Below are 24,724 nucleotides of genomic sequence, written 5' to 3' on the forward strand. Positions count from 1 at the left end.
GCCCTCCTTGTACTGGTACTGCTATAACAGCCCTCCTAGTACTGGTACAGCTATAACAGCCCTCCTAGTACTGGTACAGCTATAACAGCCCTCCTAGTACTGGTACAGCTATAACAGCCCTCCTAGTACTGGTACAGCTATAACAGCCCTCCTAGTACTGGTACAGCTATAACAGCCATCCTAGTACTGGTACAGCTATAACAGCCCTCCTAGATGTGGTACAGCTATAACAGCCCTCCTAGTACTGGTACAGCTATAACAGCCCTCCTAGTACTGGTACAGCTATAACAGCCCTCCTCGTACTGGTACAGCTATAACAGCCCTCCTAGATGTGGTACAGCTATAACAGCCATCCTAGTACTGGTACAGCTATAACAGCCCTCCTAGATGTGGTACAGCTATAACAGCCCTCCTAGTACTGGTACAGCTATAACAGCCCTCCTAGTACTGGTACAGCTATAACAGCCCTCCTAGATGTGGTACAGCTATAACAGCCCTCCTAGATGTGGTACAGCTATAACAGCCCTCCTAGTACTGGTACAGCTATAACAGCCCTCCTAGATGTGGTACAGCTATAACAGCCATCCTCGTACTGGTCCAGCTATAACAGCCCTCCTAGATGTGGTACAGCTATAACAGCCCACCTAGATGTGGTACAGCTATAACAGCCCTCCTAGTACTGGTACAGCTATAACAGCCCTCCTAGTACTGGTACAGCTATAACAGCCCTCCTAGTACTGGTACAGCTATAACAGCCCTCCTAGATGTGGTACAGCTATAACAGCCCTCCTAGATGTGGTACAGCTATAACAGCCCTCCTAGTACTGGTACAGCTATAACAGCCCTCCTAGTACTGGTACAGCTATAACAGCCCTCCTAGATGTGGTACAGCTATAACAGCCCTCCTAGATGTGGTACAGCTATAACAGCCCTCCTAGATGTGGTACAGCTATAACAGCCCTCCTAGTACTGGTACAGCTATAACAGCCCTCCTAGATGTGGTACAGCTATAACAGCCCTCCTAGATGTGGTACAGCTATAACAGCCCTCCTAGATGTGGTACAGCTATAACAGCCCTCCTAGATGTGGTACAGCTATAACAGCCCTCCTCGTACTGGTACAGCTATAACAGCCCTCCTAGATGTGGTACAGCTATAACAGCCCTCCTAGATGTGGTACAGCTATAACAGCCCTCCTAGATGTGGTACAGCTATAACAGCCCTCCTAGTACTGGTACAGCTATAACAGCCCTCCTAGATGTGGTACAGCTATAACAGCCCTCCTAGATGTGGTACAGCTATAACAGCCCTCCTAGATGTGGTACAGCTATAACAGCCCTCCTAGTACTGGTACAGCTATAACAGCCCTCCTAGATGTGGTACAGCTATAACAGCCCTCCTAGTACTGGTACAGCTATAACAGCCCTCCTAGTACTGGTACAGCTATAACAGCCCTCCTAGTACTGGTACAGCTATAACAGCCCTCCTTGTACTGGTACAGCTATAACAGCCATCCTAGTACTGGTACAGCTATAACAGCCCTCCTAGATGTGGTACAGCTATAACAGCCCTCCTAGTACTGGTACTGCTATAACAGCCCTCCTAGTACTGGTACAGCTATAACAGCCCTCCTAGTACTGGTACAGCTATAACAGCCATCCTAGTACTGGTACAGCTATAACAGCCCTCCTAGATGTGGTACAGCTATAACAGCCCTCCTAGTACTGGTACAGCTATAACAGCCCTCCTAGTACTGGTACAGCTATAACAGCCCTCCTCGTACTGGTACAGCTATAACAGCCCTCCTAGATGTGGTACAGCTATAACAGCCCTCCTAGATGTGGTACAGCTATAACAGCCCTCCTAGATGTGGTACAGCTATAACAGCCCTCCTAGTACTGGTACTGCTATAACAGCCCTCCTAGTACTGGTACAGCTATAACAGCCCTCCTAGTACTGGTACAGCTATAACAGCCCTCCTAGTACTGGTACAGCTATAACAGCCATCCTAGTACTGGTACAGCTATAACAGCCCTCCTAGATGTGGTACAGCTATAACAGCCCTCCTAGATGTGGTACAGCTATAACAGCCCTCCTAGTACTGGTACTGCTATAACAGCCCTGCTAGTACTGGTACAGCTATAACAGCCCTCCTAGTACTGGTACAGCTATAACAGCCCTCCTAGTACTGGTACAGCTATAACAGCCCTCCTAGATGTGGTACAGCTATAACAGCCCTCCTAGTACTGGTACAGCTATAACAGCCCTCCTAGATGTGGTACAGCTATAACAGCCCTCCTAGATGTGGTACAGCTATAACAGCCCTCCTCGTACTGGTACAGCTATAACAGCCCTCCTAGATGTGGTACAGCTATAACAGCCCTCCTAGATGTGGTACAGCTATAACAGCCCTCCTAGATGTGGTACAGCTATAACAGCCCTCCTAGTACTGGTACAGCTATAACAGCCCTCCTAGTACTGGTACAGCTATAACAGCCATCCTAGTACTGGTACAGCTATAACAGCCCTCCTAGATGTGGTACAGCTATAACAGCCCTCCTAGTACTGGTACAGCTATAACAGCCCTCCTAGTACTGGTACAGCTATAACAGCCCTCCTAGATGTGGTACAGCTATAACAGCCATCCTAGTACTGGTACAGCTATAACAGCCCTCCTAGTACTGGTACAGCTATAACAGCCATCCTAGTACTGGTACAGCTATAACAGCCCTCCTAGATGTGGTACAGCTATAACAGCCCTCCTAGTACTGGTACAGCTATAACAGCCCTCCTAGATGTGGTACAGCTATAACAGCCCTCCTAGATGTGGTACAGCTATAACAGCCCTCCTCGTACTGGTACAGCTATAACAGCCCTCCTAGATGTGGTACAGCTATAACAGCCCTCCTAGATGTGGTACAGCTATAACAACCCTCCTAGATGTGGTACAGCTATAACAGCCCTCCTTGTACTGGTACTGCTATAACAGCCCTCCTAGTACTGGTACAGCTATAACAGCCCTCCTAGTACTGGTACAGCTATAACAGCCCTCCTAGTACTGGTACAGCTATAACAGCCCTCCTAGTACTGGTACAGCTATAACAGCCCTCCTAGTACTGGTACAGCTATAACAGCCATCCTAGTACTGGTACAGCTATAACAGCCCTCCTAGATGTGGTACAGCTATAACAGCCCTCCTAGTACTGGTACAGCTATAACAGCCCTCCTAGTACTGGTACAGCTATAACAGCCCTCCTAGTACTGGTACAGCTATAACAGCCCTCCTAGATGTGGTACAGCTATAACAGCCCTCCTAGTACTGGTACAGCTATAACAGCCCTCCTAGATGTGGTACAGCTATAACAGCCCTCCTAGTACTGGTACAGCTATAACAGCCCTCCTAGTACTGGTACAGCTATAACAGCCCTCCTAGATGTGGTACAGCTATAACAGCCCTCCTAGATGTGGTACAGCTATAACAGCCCTCCTAGTACTGGTACAGCTATAACAGCCCTCCTAGATGTGGTACAGCTATAACAGCCCTCCTAGTACTGGTACAGCTATAACAGCCCTCCTAGATGTGGTACAGCTATAACAGCCCTCCTAGATGTGGTACAGCTATAACAGCCCTCCTAGTACTGGTACAGCTATAACAGCCCTCCTAGTACTGGTACAGCTATAACAGCCCTCCTAGTACTGGTACAGCTATAACAGCCCTCCTAGATGTGGTACAGCTATAACAGCCCTCCTAGATGTGGTACAGCTATAACAGCCCTCCTAGTACTGGTACAGCTATAACAGCCCTCCTAGTACTGGTACAGCTATAACAGCCCTCCTAGATGTGGTACAGCTATAACAGCCCTCCTAGATGTGGTACAGCTATAACAGCCCTCCTAGATGTGGTACAGCTATAACAGCCCTCCTAGTACTGGTACAGCTATAACAGCCCTCCTAGATGTGGTACAGCTATAACAGCCCTCCTAGATGTGGTACAGCTATAACAGCCCTCCTAGATGTGGTACAGCTATAACAGCCCTCCTAGATGTGGTACAGCTATAACAGCCCTCCTCGTACTGGTACAGCTATAACAGCCCTCCTAGATGTGGTACAGCTATAACAGCCCTCCTAGATGTGGTACAGCTATAACAGCCCTCCTAGATGTGGTACAGCTATAACAGCCCTCCTAGTACTGGTACAGCTATAACAGCCCTCCTGGATGTGGTACAGCTATAACAGCCCTCCTAGATGTGGTACAGCTATAACAGCCCTCCTAGATGTGGTACAGCTATAACAGCCCTCCTAGATGTGGTACAGCTATAACAGCCCTCCTAGATGTGGTACAGCTATAACAGCCCTCCTAGTACTGGTACAGCTATAACAGCCCTCCTAGATGTGGTACAGCTATAACAGCCCTCCTAGTACTGGTACAGCTATAACAGCCCTCCTAGTACTGGTACAGCTATAACAGCCCTCCTAGTACTGGTACAGCTATAACAGCCCTCCTAGTACTGGTACAGCTATAACAGCCCTCCTAGTACTGGTACAGCTATAACAGCCCTCCTAGATGTGGTACAGCTATAACAGCCCTCCTAGTACTGGTACAGCTATAACAGCCCTCCTAGATGTGGTACAGCTATAACAGCCCTCCTAGTACTGGTACAGCTATAACAGCCCTCCTAGTACTGGTACAGCTATAACAGCCCTCCTAGTACTGGTACAGCTATAACAGCCCTCCTAGTACTGGTACAGCTATAACAGCCCTCCTAGTACTGGTACAGCTATAACAGCCCTCCTAGTACTGGTACAGCTATAACAGCCCTCCTAGTACTGGTACAGCTATAACAGCCCTCCTAGTACTGGTACAGCTATAACAGCCCTCCTAGTACTGGTACAGCTATAACAGCCCTCCTAGATGTGGTACAGCTATAACAGCCCTCCTAGATGTGGTACAGCTATAACAGCCCTCCTAGTACTGGTACAGCTATAACAGCCCTCCTAGATGTGGTACAGCTATAACAGCCCTCCTAGATGTGGTACAGCTATAACAGCCCTCCTAGTACTGGTACAGCTATAACAGCCCTCCTAGATGTGGTACAGCTATAACAGCCCTCCTAGTACTGGTACAGCTATAACAGCCCTCCTAGATGTGGTACAGCTATAACAGCCCTCCTAGATGTGGTACAGCTATAACAGCCCTCCTAGATGTGGTACAGCTATAACAGCCCTCCTAGTACTGGTACAGCTATAACAGCCCTCCTAGATGTGGTACAGCTATAACAGCCCTCCTAGTACTGGTACAGCTATAACAGCCCTCCTAGATGTGGTACAGCTATAACAGCCCTCCTAGATGTGGTACAGCTATAACAGCCCTCCTCGTACTGGTACAGCTATAACAGCCCTCCTAGATGTGGTACAGCTATAACAGCCCTCCTAGATGTGGTACAGCTATAACAGCCCTCCTAGATGTGGTACAGCTATAACAGCCCTCCTCGTACTGGTACAGCTATAACAGCCCTCCTAGATGTGGTACAGCTATAACAGCCCTCCTAGATGTGGTACAGCTATAACAGCCCTCCTAGATGTGGTACAGCTATAACAGCCCTCCTAGATGTGGTACAGCTATAACAGCCCTCCTAGATGTGGTACAGCTATAACAGCCCTCCTAGTACTGGTACAGCTATAACAGCCCACCTGGATGTGGTACAGCTATAACAGCCCTCCTAGTACTGGTACAGCTATAACAGCCCTCCTAGTACTGGTACAGCTATAACAGCCCTCCTAGTACTGGTACAGCTATAACAGCCCTCCTAGTACTGGTACAGCTATAACAGCCCTCCTAGTACTGGTACAGCTATAACAGCCCTCCTAGATGTGGTACAGCTATAACAGCCCTCCTAGTACTGGTACAGCTATAACAGCCCTCCTAGATGTGGTACAGCTATAACAGCCCTCCTAGTACTGGTACAGCTATAACAGCCCTCCTAGTACTGGTACAGCTATAACAGCCCTCCTAGTACTGGTACAGCTATAACAGCCCTCCTAGTACTGGTACAGCTATAACAGCCCTCCTAGTACTGGTACAGCTATAACAGCCCTCCTAGTACTGGTACAGCTATAACAGCCCTCCTAGTACTGGTACAGCTATAACAGCCCTCCTAGTACTGGTACAGCTATAACAGCCCTCCTAGATGTGGTACAGCTATAACAGCCCTCCTAGATGTGGTACAGCTATAACAGCCCTCCTAGTACTGGTACAGCTATAACAGCCCTCCTAGATGTGGTACAGCTATAACAGCCCTCCTAGTACTGGTACAGCTATAACAGCCCTCCTAGTACTGGTACAGCTATAACAGCCCTCCTAGTACTGGTACAGCTATAACAGCCCTCCTAGTACTGGTACAGCTATAACAGCCATCCTTATCCAGTTTTGGTTTGGTGGTGTTGACTGCATGCTGTGTGGAGTGGTTGCCGTTTATTGGCTGAATAATATCTTCATAGATCCTCCCATTGTCTAATCGCATGCGCTCAGTAATTTCACAAATATCGCGTGCTATGCCTTTCACCTGTATAGTAAAATATAGCGTAACCTGGTCACAAGAAAACTATTCGATAAAATACTCCCGGTTGTTTTGTGTCCCAAATGTTATGATAGTCACGCTATAAACCCCAGGTGCTTTCACCTGAGAGAGGAGACAGAGGGGTAAACCGGTATATGATATTATTCTGATGGCATCAGACCGAACACCTATACCTGAGGAATTGTACATCTACGAGACAGAAGGTAAAATATAACCTAATAAAATACATATAATTGTAAATATAAATGTGTATATTTACAGTATCATCCGATTTTGGTTTGACTATTAAGCCAGAAGATATATTCGATTCAGTGACTATTTTCCACTGGCCATCTCTGAGAGAAATGATAGACTGTCATATAACCATTTTTTTCGATATAATTGATTTTGTGGCTTCGACAGGACAGCCTCAATTATTGCGGTAGGATAACATAACTGACCACACGTTTATGCACGAATTCTATCATCTCATATGCGTTTCCCGCGTTTACATTTGCACACATAATGATAGAGTAGGCATACATATGTTTTATTTTCATATTTTCATTGCATGAGCTGTCCTGGTACTTTCCTTGAGTTCGTTGAAAAGTTTAATTTTATTCATGCACCTGCTAAAAAGGTGCTGCCCATGTTACAGACACGTGATTTGGGTTGCGGGCTCTGCTCGAGCCCCTTTCAGGTTGGAACTCTGCATCCTTCAGACAGCCTGCATGTTCAGGAAGGAATACCTGGAACTATAACTATACTATGTACATACTATAGCATAACTATAACGACCTTCTAGTCTGTAAAACAGAGATACTAAATGTCCTCTGAAATCTGATGCCGGCTGGGCGCCACGTTGTCTGTCTGTCTCTAATTGATTAATCTCCACTTAAACTTTCAGGAGTTTGTTTGCTGCAGCTCAAAGGAATTCCATGTGGAGTGGTGTTTTAATTATTATATAGCGAAAAGTCCATCAATAATTATTATAATGGGATATGGCTCAGTGAATCAGCCTTCTCTTTCTGTGGTTAAACCACTACTACACTCTTATTCTCAAAAGAAACCAAGAGGCTATCCTTGCTTCATATATGGCGCCTCTAAAGATTCTATATAGAAGCCCAAAAGAAGCCTTTTGTATCTGAAAGTGTTGGTTGATTGTCTAATGAGTTCCATTAGGCAGCACCATCTGGTCGACAGTGCTCCTGCTCGCACAATTTATCCTGCACTAATATAGCAACTTCAACAGACCTACTAAAGGCTGATTCAGATTTCATTTGTTAATTCAATTGTTTAGAATTGATTTGTGACCAGTTGTATTTTGGCATGTGCTTTGTTTTTCCCTCCACCTGCAGATTTCTGACTGAGAAACTCTCCTGCGTCAGAAGACGTTTTTCTCTCAACGTCAGGGAGAGGTAAAACTATGTATGTAATTGTAGAATATAGCCATGTAATTTAGCGATGTGTTCATAACTAAATAAAATAGCCTCGATATACTGCACGTGTGGCCTGACTTTCAAGAAGTACATTAATTAAGGCTACATAATTCAATTCAACCAAAAGGTTTCAGTCCACTTCCAGATGTTGTTATTGTGCTCATGTAGCCAGCAGTATTTTTTAAATAAAGGCATCATGGTTTTATAATTCAACATGTATGTTTACACACAAATCTGGATGTGTAGCGAGGCCACATCATGACGTCAGAGGCCACCACCACACCCGGACATTTTATCTGATAGGCTACTTTAATTTGAGACCATAATCAAGCTATGGAAGAAGAATAATGGAAAAGGTTATTAGGAAACAACACTGACACTTTTCTCAATGAAACACAGATTAGATTAATCTAGATTATACTGCAGGGTAAATCTTCACAGATGAAGACACACATGGTCTTTTAATTTAGTGATAGACTGCAGCATTAAATAAGGATTCAAATCCAGGTCAATTGTGCTCGAGCATTAGCAATAGCCTATGTCACCTCCTAATCTACATATAGCCTAGGCCTACTTGTGATATAACATCAAAATGGCAAAACAGAAAATCCATAGGTCTGCATTATAATTCTCCAACAAAAGCAAATGAAGCCTATTCACTGCTCCCACACGCCCTTCTGCCGCCAAAAGACATGCGGCCTCATCTCTGGCATCAGATGTTGATGATGTTATACTGGAGGAGATCAGATGATGTATTTCAATATGGTAATGACCCACCGCGGGCGCAGTTCATTTGTTGACTGATTTGAAGTTAAACGTCTCCGTATCACTTAGTCTTGTAACTCTTAATTTATAACGTTGTTTCGTATTGACCCTGCGAGGTCAAACAGCTATTCTGTTTTAAACGCATGATTCATTTCACAGTAGGGAGACCGTCACTAACATGACACGTCATGCATTATCAAAATGGACAATGAATTGATTTCGCACTTCAAATGGTCCAGTATAAAATATTGTATTTAGCTCATATTTATATAGTATAATTATCTTCCTTCCACTGGTATTTCGTGGCACACTTCACAGGCCCATCATTACTTCTACACTGGTGCAAAGCTTCCAAATTAAAGTTTCTTAATTGAAAGGAAAATAAACGTAGGCTATTAAAGTGTAAGAGAAATAATACATATTATTTTATGATATTATCTTGACTTAATTTAGCCTATACCTGTAAAATGCTAGTTTTAAATAATCCAATGCATTGAACTAGTAGTGGATTGGTTTAATGAAATAGGCTATTCCTATTAAGTGTAGAACTATTCAATACTTAAACATGTATTCCTCCCTGGCTCAATAAATAATTCTCTCTTTTTTTTACCATTGTCATTCATATGCGTATACTCACACCCTGAGTGTGTTTCACGGTGTGACGCTACTATACAGCCTACTCTCTTATAGTCCTAGCTGTACTATTCTAACCCTGGACGGTGGGAAGCTCCTGCCGGTTGATGCTGCTGCCTGGCCGCGTGCTCCGGTGCCTCTGCGGAGGCGAGACAAAAGCTCGAGCAATGACATCTAAATTGGTCTAAAGAGAAACAGATGGGGCTCGCCCTGCGTGCTGCTGTCACGACGGTCCGGTTTAGGCCAAAAACGATCTGTTAATATTTATTAAGATGAAGGCAGGGAATATATACAAGCAAAATGACAATTCCATTCCGAAAACAAACGAATTGATTGATAAGTGTAGTATATTTAATATTACATTTAATGTATTTATTTAATAAAATGCTGAATATTATGTGTAATCAAAGTAGTCTAAATGTAAAGGGGTTTGTTGTATTGACTGAAATCGCATTTATTTGTATTTATAAATATTGACACATATTTTATTGGAATATCTAGGCTATATTATACCGTTCTTCCATCCCAATGACTAAATATATCCAGTCAAACCTGAACCTCTTGTTGGTTATTCATCCTAGTTGTCGTTAATTAATTTAATTATAATGGGTTGGATCCAGTGTTGATGACGTCATCTCACAACATATCAATACTATTTACATCAATAAACTGTTTAGATAATTGATTAGGTGTTCCGGCTACAAACACTTAATCTGTTTCAGATGAACTGTTTCTCTCTTCCGCCCTGTATCGTTAGTGATGGGAGACATGGTGAGACATATGCGGCCTTCTACAATGATGAAGAAATAGCCGCTCTTTATGACCTTTTCTCCCTCATCTTCTCCTCTCATCTCCGCTTGAAAACTGGATGGATGGATGGATTTCTCTGAATGTTGTCTATGTGGTCTTTAACGGACAATTTACGGAAGCACTAAAATTAACTCTTCATGATGACGACAATTAGAAACTTGCTAAATACTCACGCCAGAATACATGAAACCAGTTAAGTGATTTTAACAAACTGCATAATTTACCTTACATGTTCACTACCCAGTCAGCTGACAGAAGGCATCACAAGCATTTCACGACACCCGCAATAACATCTGCTAAACAGGTGAATTTGACCAATGAAATTGTATTTGATCATATGGCCAATCAAGAAATAGTGAACATTTAAATAACATTTAATTGCTTGGTTCCGCTAGAAGACACTTGACACACGGTGTATTTATGAAACAATGTTAATTTACTAGTCATTCACAGGCCTATTCAATGTTGTGATGACGGCCCATATATGACAAGTCGTACTGTAAATTTAAAACATATTTGGTAGCCTATAAAAGCATTGTTCGCTGTCTTGGTAGAGAAACGTTTTGAAAGGCAAATTTGCTTAGGACAAATAAAATGCAATGTAGAATTACCTGAAGGCATATTGATTAAATGAGTTAGAATTGTTAGCCTATACGCGATTTAGGTTAACAAATTGTTTTAGCCTACTCCAGGTTATGTTTGAGTTACACAGCGCCATGAGTTATGTGATGTAGGACCGACACCGTGTAAAATAGGCCACAGAGGCATTTTAGTTAGTGACATCGACCTACTTATTGTTCATCTCGTTGTTGGTAAGCCTGCTACATATCTGCTGTTTGTGGATTTGTGAGTCAGAGTCCTCATTCAGATTGGAGGTGTACAGCCCGTCTTTAGCCCGGGGCCAGGCTCCTGCATTAGTCTCTTTAGAGTGTTGAGTGTCAGTTAGTGAAACGTCATTGGCTCCTGGCGGAAAGTATCGAGCTGAAAGAGGGGCAGAGCCACGCGCCAATCACGTCCCGTCCGACACCGCCTGCCTCTAGACACGCGCCTTGTCCTTTAAAGGGAATAAGCCAGAGCGCGCTGCGCACTTACTCATCAACGACTGGTAACTTTCTTTTATAGAACAACATATATTCTCTTCGTCTATATTATTTCATAGAACAACATATTATATCTTCTTCAATATTCGGAATTAATTGACTTCAGTTTTGTAAGGCAGGTGGTTTTTAATATATCGGTTGTTTTGGGCGAGAGATAAGGGATGTCTTTATTTTCGTAACATTTGGATTTCTGTCATCACGCTATAGAGGAGGTAAGATATCCTATTCTGTCCACAGTGTAACAATTGAGGTTTGACGTGTATTATTGTGTTATTAGCCTACATTATTATTTTTGATATTATTATAATTATTTTTATTTTTATTATAATAATAATAATTATTATTATTATTATTGTGAGTAGGCCTGTTATTATTATGAGTCTTAATATTAGTGTTGTTGCTATCGGCATCAATGAGCAATAATTATTAGAATTGTGTTATGTTGAAAATTAATTCGGGTCTAAATCTGCTGAAAATCACTAGCATAACGAGCACATTTTGCGACATAATATAGAGCCTTTTATTTTAGAATATCTTGCACAGTAAAATACCTCGACCTTCTCCACTGCACATCTTTTGTCAGTAGGCTATCATGTCGTTGATGTGTATCTTTTCTAGGCCCTGCCGGGATGACCCTCACATGTCGGTTTGATCTACAGGTCAACCTGTATTTTGTCCTATAATGTTACGCGTGCCAAATTACATTATTATTCAGCAGAGTTCACACCAAGCCAGGTCATATATTAATATCATACATACTATTAATAATTGGTTTTATACTGCCTCTCAGAATGAGGTGTTATATAGCCTCCAGTGTTTTGACCAAACATTTGAAGTACAAAATATGTATTGACATCAACGAAATGGAAGTTCTGTTAAATTACAATTATTTTTATTTTTTATTTTGCCATGTTCAGTTGCAATTCTATAACGTTTTATCAACGTTGTACATTTGTGGGCTATCAACAAATGACCCCCAAAGTAAAATAACTATTGATCTTTTTTTACGAGTAAAGCCTAATGATTCTCTATAATTAGCCTCTATAATTCTCCCAGATGTGCATTGTTGAAAACAGTTCGGCTGCTTCTTGTCTTTGATGCAACATCGTGTCTTTAAGCTTTAAAGTCGAATACGCAGCGGGCTCAGCGGGAGTTGCGTATAACTTACTCTGCAAAATGCGAGAAAATGTTGAACATTTGAAAGTTGAACATTTAGCGTCTACAATACAAACTTAATTTAATGTTTATAATAAAATAATATAAATAAGAAACATAAGAAAGCATATGTGGTATTGCTATTCAATCATCGTCAAGTTCTTCACCATTAGGCATATATTTTATTTTGATAATGATAATTTGATATAATTAAAATAGTAATAATAATCATGATATTTATTTTAAATGAAAATCTGTCTGACTGATGTGCAGTTTGAACTTAATGTTAATGTGTGTGTGGTTTTCCAGCAGAGTATCATCCAGACAGACAGACTGACAGGAGGACTGACTCCACGGTAACACAACCTACTTCCTGGTTACCAACACCAGCGCTACCATGACCACCCCCCCCAGCTCGTTCCAGCAGGAGCCCCTGACCCCCCCCAGACCCCCCCACTCCTCCCTGAAGCCCAACCAGGTGGGTCAAGTGGTTCTGTATGGTGTACCCATCGTCTCCTTGGTCATCGACCATCAGGAGCGGTTGTGTCTGGCCCAGATCTCCAACACTTTGCTGAAGAACTACAGCTATAACGAGATCCACAACCGGCGCGTGGCGCTGGGTATCACCTGTGTTCAGTGCACCCCTGTCCAGCTGGAGATCCTGAGGCGAGCTGGCGCCATGCCCATCTCCTCCCGCCGCTGTGGCATGATCACCAAGCGAGAGGCGGAGCGGCTGTGTAAGTCCTTCCTGGGGGAGAACAACCCCCCCAAACTGCCGGACAACTTCGCCTTTGATGTGTCACACGAGTGTGCCTGGGGTAGTCGTGGTAACTTCATCCCAGCTCGCTACAACAGCAGCAGAGCCAAGTGCATCAAGTGTTCCTACTGCAGCATGTACTTCTCTCCTAACAAGTTCATCTTCCACTCTCACCGTACTCCTGAAGCCAAGTACACCCAGCCGGACGCTGCTAACTTCAACTCCTGGAGACGCCACCTGAAGCTGTCAGATAAAACCCCTCCTGATGACCTGGCGTTTGCCTGGGAGGACGTGAAGGCCATGTTTAATGGTGGCAGCAGGAAGCGGTGTCTACCCTCATCTCACTGCTCCCCCATGGGGCCGGGGAAGGTTGTTAACTCTGGTCTGCCCCACATGATGACCCCTGACCTGGTCCAGAAGAGGAGCCGCTTCGAGGAGGAGGAGGACCTGGATGGAAGCAGCCTGTCTCCCCATAAGAACCCTCGCAGCTACCCGGTGATCCCTGTGCCCAGTAAAGGGTTCGGCATGCTGCAGAAGTTCCCCCCCACCTCCCTGTTCCCCAACCCTTACTCCTTCCCAGCCTTCAGCCTCTGTCAGCAGAAGAAAGATGACAGTGAGGTGGCTGGAGGACAGAAGAACACTGGTCTATCAGGTCTGCTGTGGCCCGGTCGTAAAGACACCTTCTACCCTCCGTTCTGCATGTTCTGGCCCCCTAGGGCCGCTGGGGGCCTCCCAGTGCCCACCTACCTGCAGCCACAGCCGTCCGTCAACACCCTATCCTCATTGGCCGAGAGCCCTTCCCTCAGGCAGGCCTTCCTCGACCTATCAGAGCCCTCACAGCCAAGGGCAGGGCCAGACATGAGGGCCACACCCAGGTCAGGCCTGTTTGACCCTGACTCCTCCCCCCTGACCTCTGACCTGCGCCCTGTGACCTCAGAGGGCTGGCTGAAGCTGCTGGATGTCCCGTCTCTCCAGGCCAGGAAAGCCTCCTACCACTCAGCCTTCCGACCCGTCGTCAAGGATGCAGAGAGCATCGCCAAGCTCCATGGAAACCTGGAGGAGTTTGGTTCGGATCGCCACCTGTCCCCCGCCACCAGCTGCAGCTACGCCTCTGAGAGCGGAGGAGAAGGGGAGGAAGAGGGAGAGGGAGGAGAGAGTGAGGAGGAAGGAGAGGTGGATGTGGAGACCAAGCAGGATGAAGAGGAAGAGGAAAGCTTCAACAGACCAACCCCACCACAGACACACAGCAGCCTGCACCTCCGAGGGCTGACCGAAGGATCAGGACCATGGGAGACCCGAGAGAAAGAGGCTGTCACCTTCCCCTGCAGCCCTGCAGATCACAGCCAGGACCAGAGCAGCAGTAGCCTGCCTGCCTCTCCTCCTGCTCCCCCTGCGAGCCTCACACTCTCTCTCCCCAGCCCCACACACACCCCGCTGCCACTGGAGGACCAGGCCTACAAAAATGTAAATATTCCCTTAAGGCACTTTAACTAATTATTATTTAATTGGCGCTGTAGGCTGGCTGATGTAATATGCATAAAGAGATTGATAGTGGCGTCTCCCTGAAGAAATGAAACATCCACAGTGCTCTGATCCCTGATAATAAGAACAGTCCGGTATTGTTTAATGGTCACATTATATCGGTTCTCTCCTTGTCACTTTCTGCCTGTTAGCCTTTCTAATCTGGAACCTGTCGACTCCACATTAACAAGGCTAAGGGAGTTGGTCCCCAACCAGGGGAAACAGTCCTGTTGTACTAATACAAGTGAGGAGACATTCACAGTCTAATAGTAACGTCAATGAAGAGACATTCACAGTCTAATAGTATCATCAATGTGGGAGACATTCACAGTCTAATAGTATCATCAATGTGGGAGACATTCACAGTCTAATAACACTAATGAAGAGACATTCACAGTCTAATAACACTAATGAAGAGACATTCACAGTCTAATAACACTACTGAATAGACATTCACAGTCTAATAACACTAATGAAGAGACATTCACAGTCTAATAACACTAATGAAGAGACATTCACAGTCTAATAACACTAATGAAGAGACATTCACAGTCTAATAACACTACTGAAGAGACATTCACAGTCTAATAACACTAATGAAGAGACATTCACAGTCTGAGGAGACATTCACAGTCTAATAACACTAATGACATTCACAGTCTAATAACACTACTGGAGACATTCACAGTCTAATAACACTACTGAAGAGACATTCACAGTCTAATAACACTACTGAAGAGACATTCACAGTCTAATAACACTAATGAAGAGACATTCACAGTCTAATAACACTAATGAAGAGACATTCACAGTCTAATAACACTAATGAGGGAGACATTCACAGTCTAACGACACTAATGAGGAGACATTCACAGTCTAACAACACTACTGAATAGACAATCACAGTCTAATAACACTAATGAAGAGACATTCACAGTCTAATAACACTAACGAGGAGACATTCACAGTCTAACGACACTAATGAGGAGACATTCACAGTCTAACAACACTACTGAATAGACATTCACAGTCTAATAACACTAATGAAGAGACATTCACAGTCTAATAACACTACTGAAGAGACATTCACAGTCTAATAACACTACTGAAGAGACATTCACAGTCTAATAACACTACTGAAGAGACATTCACAGTCTAATAACACTAATGAAGAGACATTCACAGTCTAACGACACTAATGAAGAGACATTCACAGTCTAATAACACTAATGAAGAGACATTCACAGTCTAATAACACTAATGAAGAGACATTCACAGTCGAACGACACTAATGAGGGAGACATTCACAGTCTAATAACACTACTGAAGAGACATTCACAGTCTAATAACACTACTGAAGAGACATTCACAGTCTAACGACACTAATGAAGAGACATTCACAGTCTAATAACACTAATGAAGAGACATTCACAGTCTAATAACACTAATGAAGAGACATTCACAGTCTAATAACACTACTGAAGAGACATTCACAGTCTAACGACACTAATGAAGAGACATTCACAGTCTAATAACACTAATGAAGAGACGTTCACAGTCTAATAACACTAATGAAGAGACATTCACAGTCTAATAACACTACTGAAGAGACATTAACAGTCTAATAACACTAATGAAGAGACATTCACAGTCTAATAACAACACTACTGAAGAGACATTCACAGACTAACGACACTAATGGGGAGACATTCACAGTCTAACGACACTAATGAAGAGACATTCACAGTCTAATAACAACACTAATGAAGAGACATTCACAGTCTAACGACACTAATGAGGGAGACATTCACAGTCTAACGACACTAATGAAGAGACATTCACAGTCTAACGACACTAATGAGGGAGACATTCACAGTCTAACGACACTAATGAGGGAGACATTCACAGTCTAACGACACTAATGAGGGAGACATTCACAGTCTAACGACACTAATGAAGAGACATTCACAGTCTAACGACACTAATGAAGAGACATTCACAGTCTAACGACACTAATGAGGGAGACATTCACAGTCTAACGACACTAATGAGGGAGACATTCACAGTCTAACAACACTACTGAATAGACATTCACAGTCTAATAACACTAATGAAGAGACATTCACAGTCTAATAACACTAATGAGGGAGACATTCACAGTCTAATAACACTAATGAAGAGACATTCACAGTCGAACGACACTAATGAGGGAGACATTCACAGTCTAATAACACTACTGAAGAGACATTCACAGTCTAATAACACTACTGAAGAGACATTCACAGTCTAATAACACTACTGAAGAGACATTCACAGTCTAATAACACTAATGAAGAGACATTCACAGTCTAACGACACTAATGAGGGAGACATTCACAGTCTAATAACACTAATGAAGAGACATTCACAGTCTAATAACACTACTGAAGAGACATTCACAGTCTAATAACACTACTGAAGAGACATTCACAGTCTAATAACACTAATGAGGGAGACATTCACAGTCTAACGACACTAATGAAGAGACATTCACAGTCTAATAACACTACTGAAGAGACATTCACAGTCTAACGACACTAATGAGGGAGACATTCACAGTCTAACAACACTACTGAATAGACATTCACAGTCTAATAACACTAATGAAGAGACATTCACAGTCTAATAACACTACTGAAGAGACATTCACAGTCTAATAACACTACTGAAGAGACATTCACAGTCTAATAACACTACTGAAGAGACATTCACAGTCTAATAACACTAATGAAGAGACATTCACAGTCTAACGACACTAATGAAGAGACATTCACAGTCTAATAACACTAATGAAGAGACATTCACAGTCTAATAACACTAATGAAGAGACATTCACAGTCGAACGACACTAATGAGGGAGACATTCACAGTCTAATAACACTACTGAAGAGACATTCACAGTCTAATAACACTACTGAAGAGACATTCACAGTCTAACGACACTAATGAAGAGACATTCACAGTCTAATAACACTACTGAAGAGACATTCACAGTCTAATAACACTAATGAAGAGACAATCACAGTCTAATAACACTACTGAAGAGACATTCACAGTCTAACGACACTAATGAAGAGACATTCACAGTCTAATAACACTAATGAAGAGACATTCACAGTCTAATAACACTACTGAAGAGACATTCACAGTCTAATAACACTAATGAGAGAGACATTAACAGTCTAATAACACTAATGAAGAGACATTAACAGTCTAATAACACTAATGAAGAGACATTCACAGTCTAATAACAACACTACTGAAGAGACATTCACAGTCTAACGACACTAATGGGGAGACATTCACAGTCTAACGACACTAATGAAGAGACATTCACAGTCTAATAACAACACTAATGAAGAGACATTCACAGTCTAACGACACTAATGGGGGAGACATTCACAGTCTAACGACACTAATGAAGAGACATTCACAGTCTAACGACACTAATGAGGGAGACATTCACAGTCTAACGACACTAATGAGGGAGACATTCACAGTCTAATAACACTAATGAAGAGACATTCACAGTCTAATAACACTAATGAAGAGACATTCACAGTCTAACGACACTAATGAGGGAGACATTCACAGTCTAACGACACTAATGAGGGAGACATTCACAGTCTAATAACACTAATGAAGAGACATTCACAGTCTAATAACACTAATGAAGAGACATTCACAGTCTAACGACACTAATGAGGGAGACATTCACAGTCTAATAACAACACTAATGAAGAGACATTCACAGTCTAACGACACTAATGAGGGAGACATTCACAGACTAATAACAACACTACTGAAGAGACATTCACAGTCTAATAACACTAATGAAGAGACATTCACAGTCTAACGACACTAATGAGGGAGACATTCACAGTCTAATAACACTACTGAAGAGACATTCACAGTCTAATAACACTACTGAAGAGACATTCACAGTCTAATAACACTAATGAAGAGACATTCACAGTCTAATAACACTAATGAAGAGACATTCACAGTCTAATAACACTACTGAAGAGACATTCACAGTCTAATAACACTAATGAAGAGACATTCACAGTCTAACGACACTAATGAGGGAGACATTCACAGTCTAATAACACTAATGAAGAGACATTCACAGTCTAATAACACTACTGAAGAGACATTCACAGTCTAATAACACTACTGAAGAGACATTCACAGTCTAATAACACTAATGAAGAGACATTCACAGTCTAATAACACTACTGAAGAGACATTCACAGTCTAATAACACTACTGAAGAGACATTCACAGTCTAATAACACTACTGAGGAGACATTCACAGTCTAATAACACTAATGAAGAGACATTCACAGTCTAATAACACTAATGAAGAGACATTCACAGTCTAATAGTACCTGTGATGAGAGAGACTGCTGTATTGATGCTACAGGCTCAGTATGGGAGGGAAACACTTGGAAAAGTAACACTACAGGCTTCCCATTGGTTAGTAACACTACAGGCTTCCCATTGGTTAGTAATACTACAGGCTTCCCATTGGATAGTAACACTACAGGCTTCCCATTGGTTAGTAATACTACTGGCTTCCCATTGGATAGTAACACTACAGGCTTCCCATTGGTTAGTAACACTACAGGCTTCCCATTGGATAGTAACACTACAGGCTTCCCATTGGTTAGTAACACTACAGGCTTCCCATTGGATAATAACACTACAGGCTTCCCATTGGATAATAACACTACAGGCTTCCCATTGGATAGTAACACTACAGGCTTCCCATTGGATAGTAACACTACAGGCTTCCCATTGGATAATAACACTACAGGCTTCCCATTGGTTAGTAACACTACAGGCTTCCCATTGGTTAGTAATACTACAGGCTTCCCATTGGTTAGTAACACTACAGGCTTCCCATTGGATAGTAACACTACAGGCTTCCCATTGGATAGTAACACTACAGGCTTCCCATTGGATAGTAACACTACTGGCTTCCCATTGGATAATAACACTACAGGCTTCCCATTGGTTAGTAACACTACAGGCTTCCCATTGGATAGTAACACTACAGGCTTCCCATTGGTTAGTAACACTACAGGCTTCCCATTGGTTAGTAACACTACAGGCTTCCCATTGGTTAGTAACACTACAGGCTTCCCATTGGTTAGTAACACTACAGGCTTCCCATTGGTTAGTAACACTACAGGCTTCCCATTGGTTAGTAACACTACAGGCTTCCCATTGGATAGTAACACTACAGGCTTCCCATTGGATAGTAACACTACAGGCTTCCCATTGGTTAGTAACACTACAGGCTTCCCATTGGATAGTAACACTACAGGCTTCCCATTGGATAATAACACTACAGGCTTCCCATTGGTTAGTAACACTACAGGCTTCCCATTGGATAATAACACTACAGGCTTCCCATTGGTTAGTAACACTACAGGCTTCCCATTGGATAGTAACACTACAGGCTTCCCATTGGTTAGTAACACTACAGGCTTCCCATTGGTTAGTAACACTACAGGCTTCCCATTGGTTAGTAACACTACAGGCTTCCCATTGGTTAGTAACACTACTGGCTTCCCATTGGATAATTAAACTACAGGCTTCCCATTGGTTAGAAATACTACAGGCTTCCCATTGGTTAGTAATACTACAGGCTTCCCATTGGTTAGAAATACTACAGGCTTCCCATTGGTTAGTAACACTACAGGCTTCCCATTGGTTAGTAACACTACAGGCTTCCCATTGGTTAGAAATACTACAGGCTTCCCATTGGTTAGTAACACTACAGGCTTCCCATTGGATAATAAGACTACAGGCTTCCCATTGGTTAGTAATACTACAGGCTTCCCATTGGATAATAACACTACAGGCTTCCCATTGGTTAGAAATACCACAGGCTTCCCATTGGATAGTAACACCACAGGCTTCCCATTGGATAGTAACACTACAGGCTTCCCATTGGTTAGTAATACTACAGGCTTCCCATTGGTTAGTAATACTACAGGCTTCCCATTGGTTAGTAACACTACAGGCTTCCCATTGGATAGTAACACTACAGGCTTCCCATTGGTTAGTAACACTACAGGCTTCCCATTGGTTAGTAATACTACAGGCTTCCCATTGGATAGTAACACTACAGGCTTCCCATTGGATAGTAACACTACAGGCTTCCCATTGGTTAGTAATACTACAGGCTTCCCATTGGTTAGTAACACTACAGGCTTCCCATTGGTTAGTAACACTACAGGCTTCCCATTGGTTAGTAACACTACAGGCTTCCCATTGGTTAGTAATACTACAGGCTTCCCATTGGATAGTAACACTACAGGCTTCCCATTGGATAGTAACACTACAGGCTTCCCATTGGTTAGTAACACTACAGGCTTCCCATTGGTTAGTAATACTACAGGCTTCCCATTGGATAATAACACTACAGGCTTCCCATTGGATAGTAACACTACAGGCTTCCCATTGGATAATAACACTACAGGCTTCCCATTGGATAATAACACTACAGGCTTCCCATTGGATAGTAACACTACAGGCTTCCCATTGGTTAGTAACACTACAGGCTTCCCATTGGTTAGTAACACTACAGGCTTCCCATTGGTTAGTAACACTACAGGCTTCCCATTGGTTAGTAACACTACAGGCTTCCCATTGGTTAGTAATACTACAGGCTTCCCATTGGTTAGTAATACTACAGGCTTCCCATTGGTTAGTAATACTACAGGCTTCCCATTGGTTAGTAACACTACAGGCTTCCCATTGGTTAGTAATACTACAGGCTTCCCATTGGTTAGTAACACTACAGGCTTCCCATTGGTTAGTAATACTACAGGCTTCCCATTGGTTAGTAATACTACAGGCTTCCCATTGGTTAGTAACACTACAGGCTTCCCATTGGATAGTAACACTACATTCTTATATTAAGAGTGTTGTTCATGATAGACAAAATTAGAACAAAAGGAGAATTGTTCCACTCCATTGACTCTTCAAGTCTGTGAAGGCCAGAAGCTATTCTAGTGTACACCAGCATTCTCTATCCCAGGACACCAGTGGTTCTGTTGTGGGTAGCATTATTAGACTCCTTCACAGGTTGATATGCACATGCTAAAACCTCTGTCTTTCTCTGTGTTCTCAGACTCATAAAAGCAGAGACCATGGACTGCCTGTTTACACAACCAAAGAAAATTCCAACATAGCTCGTGAGTTACCTCCTCATCTTATTGGTATGAAGACATCGGTTCCTTTCTACCAGTTTTCTGTGTGCAGGTGACCAAATCAACTCTGTTCCCTTATAAACAGATGAATGAATGTCCTTCTGTTCTCCTCTTCCTCTCTCATTCTCCTCTTCCTCTCTCATTCTCCTCTTCCTCTTTCATTCTCCTCTTCCTCTCTCATTCTCCTCTTCCTCTCTCATTCTCCTCTTCCTCTCTCATTCTCCTCTTCCTCTCTCATTCTCCTCTTCCTCTCTCATTCTCCTCTTCCTCTCTCATTCTCCTCTTCCTCTCTCATTCTCCTCTTCCTCTCTCATTCTCCTCTTCCTCTCTCATTCTCCTCTTCCTCTTTCATTCTCCTCTTCCTCTCTCATTCTCCTCTTGATGAAAACAAAGAGCCCAGCAGTTTCTTTGTATCAGAGACAGAATCATCTGGCCCAGAGTACTGGAGAGAGACGGCAGGTAAAACCTCCACTACAATATCTAACTGTTTAATCAAGACAGATAAAACCTCTACTATAATATCTAACTGTTTAATCAAGACAGGTAAAATCTCTACTACAATATCTAACTGTTTAATCAAGACAGATAAAACCTCTACTATAATATCTAACGGTTTAATCAAGACAGGTAAAACCTCTACTATAATATCTAACTGTTTAATCAAGACAGATAAAACCTCTACTATAATATCTAACTGTTTAATCAAGACAGGTAAAACCTCTACTACAATATCTAACTGTTTAATCAAGACAGATAAAACCTCTACTATAATATCTAACTGTTTAATCAAGACAGATAAAACCTCTACTATAATATCTAACTGTTTAATCAAGACAGATAAAACCTCTACTATAATATCTAACTGTTTAATCAAGACAGATAAAACCTCTACTATAATATCTAACTGTTTAATCAAGACAGATAAAACCTCTACTATAATATCTAACTGTTTAATCAAGACAGATAAAACCTCTACTATAATATCTAACTGTTTAATCAAGACAGATAAAACCTCTACTATAATATCTAACTGTTTAATCAAGACAGATAAAACCTCTACTATAATATCTAACTGTTTAATCAAGACAGATAAAACCTCTACTATAATATCTAACTGTTTAATCAAGGCAGATAAAACCTCTCTATAATATCTAACTGTTTAATCAAGACAGATAAAACCTCTACTATAATATCTAACTGTTTAATCAAGACAGATAAAACCTCTACTATAATATCTAACTGTTTAATCAAGACAGATAAAACCTCTACTATAATATCTAACTGTTTAATCAAGACAGATAAAACCTCTACTATAATATCTAACTGTTTAATCAAGACAGATAAAACCTCTACTATAATATCTAACTGTTTAATCAAGACAGATAAAACCTCTACTATAATATCTAACTGTTTAATCAAGACAGATAAAACCTCTACTATAATATCTAACTGTTTAATCAAGACAGATAAAACTATAATATCTAACTGTTTAATCAAGACAGATAAAACCTCTACTATAATATCTAACTGTTTAATCAAGACAGATAAAACCTCTACTATATCTAACTGTTTAATCAAGACAGATAAAACCTCTACTATAATATCTAACTGTTTAATCAAGACAGATAAAACCTCTACTATAATATCTAACTGTTTAATCAAGACAGATAAAACCTCTACTATAATATCTAACTGTTTAATCAAGACAGATAAAACCTCTACTATAATATCTAACTGTTTAATCAAGACAGATAAAACCTCTACTATAATATCTAACTGTTTAATCAAGACAGATCTACTATAATATCTAACTGTTTAATCAAGACAGATAAAACCTCTACTATAATATCTAACTGTTTAATCAAGACAGATAAAACCTCTACTATAATATCTAACTGTTTAATCAAGACAGATAAAACCTCTACTATAATATCTAACTGTTTAATCAAGACAGATAAAACCTCTACTTAATATCTAACTGTTTAATCAAGACAGATAAAACCTCTACTATAATATCTAACTGTTTAATCAAGACAGATAAAACCTCTACTATAATATCTAACTGTTTAATCAAGACAGATAAAACCTCTACTATAATATCTAACTGTTTAATCAAGACAGATAAAACCTCTACTATAATATCTAACTGTTTAATCAAGACAGATAAAACCTCTACTATAATATCTAACTGTTTAATCAAGACAGATAAAACCTCTACTATAATATCTAACTGTTTAATCAAGACAGATAAAACCTCTACTATAATATCTAACTGTTTAATCAAGGCAGATAAACCTCCTCTGCAATATCTAACTTTTCTGACTGATTTATCAAGACAGATAAAACCATCACTATAATAGGACATTTATCTAGACAAGGAGAACAGCAGACTCATTCTCCTCTCACAGACCATACTGTATGTAGGTTTACGGATTACTAGAGATACATAAATAGATAGAATAGCTGATAGACTGTGCAAAGGAACATCGGCTGTTTCCAGTGTTCCAATGTGGTCCAGAATGTTTTGTAGATTGTGTTCTACAGGGGGGCCATTACAGTTCTAGAATGTGTTCTACAGGGGGCCATTACAGTTCTAGAATGTGTTCTACAGGGAGCCATTACAGTTCAACAAGACAATCAGCTCAACACAGGGAAGGTGACAATCTCCATCTCAACAATATCAAACCCATATAATTGCCTTTTCCCTTGGCAAAACCTTTCAT

At 41.7% G+C, this 24,724-nt stretch overlaps 1 protein-coding gene across 1 annotated transcript in view; it reads left to right on the forward strand.

Moving 5' to 3' along the window:
* The first annotated feature begins 11,133 nt into the window (after positions 1 to 11,133).
* LOC118379971 (SKI family transcriptional corepressor 2-like) overlaps positions 11,134 to 24,724 on the forward strand; it is a 42,188-nt gene continuing 28,597 nt past the window's right edge. Inside the window, exons 1-4 of the mRNA XM_052524880.1 lie at positions 11,134 to 11,515; positions 12,768 to 14,679; positions 21,923 to 21,986; positions 22,395 to 22,460. Coding sequence (XP_052380840.1) covers positions 12,856 to 14,679; positions 21,923 to 21,986; positions 22,395 to 22,460 — 1,954 coding nt within the window. The 5' untranslated portion in view covers positions 11,134 to 11,515; positions 12,768 to 12,855. The remainder of the gene's footprint in view (positions 11,516 to 12,767; positions 14,680 to 21,922; positions 21,987 to 22,394; positions 22,461 to 24,724) is intronic.

Source organism: Oncorhynchus keta, chromosome 9 (genome assembly GCF_023373465.1).
Source record: "Oncorhynchus keta strain PuntledgeMale-10-30-2019 chromosome 9, Oket_V2, whole genome shotgun sequence".
In the NCBI taxonomy this organism is placed as follows: Eukaryota; Metazoa; Chordata; class Actinopteri; order Salmoniformes; family Salmonidae; genus Oncorhynchus; species Oncorhynchus keta.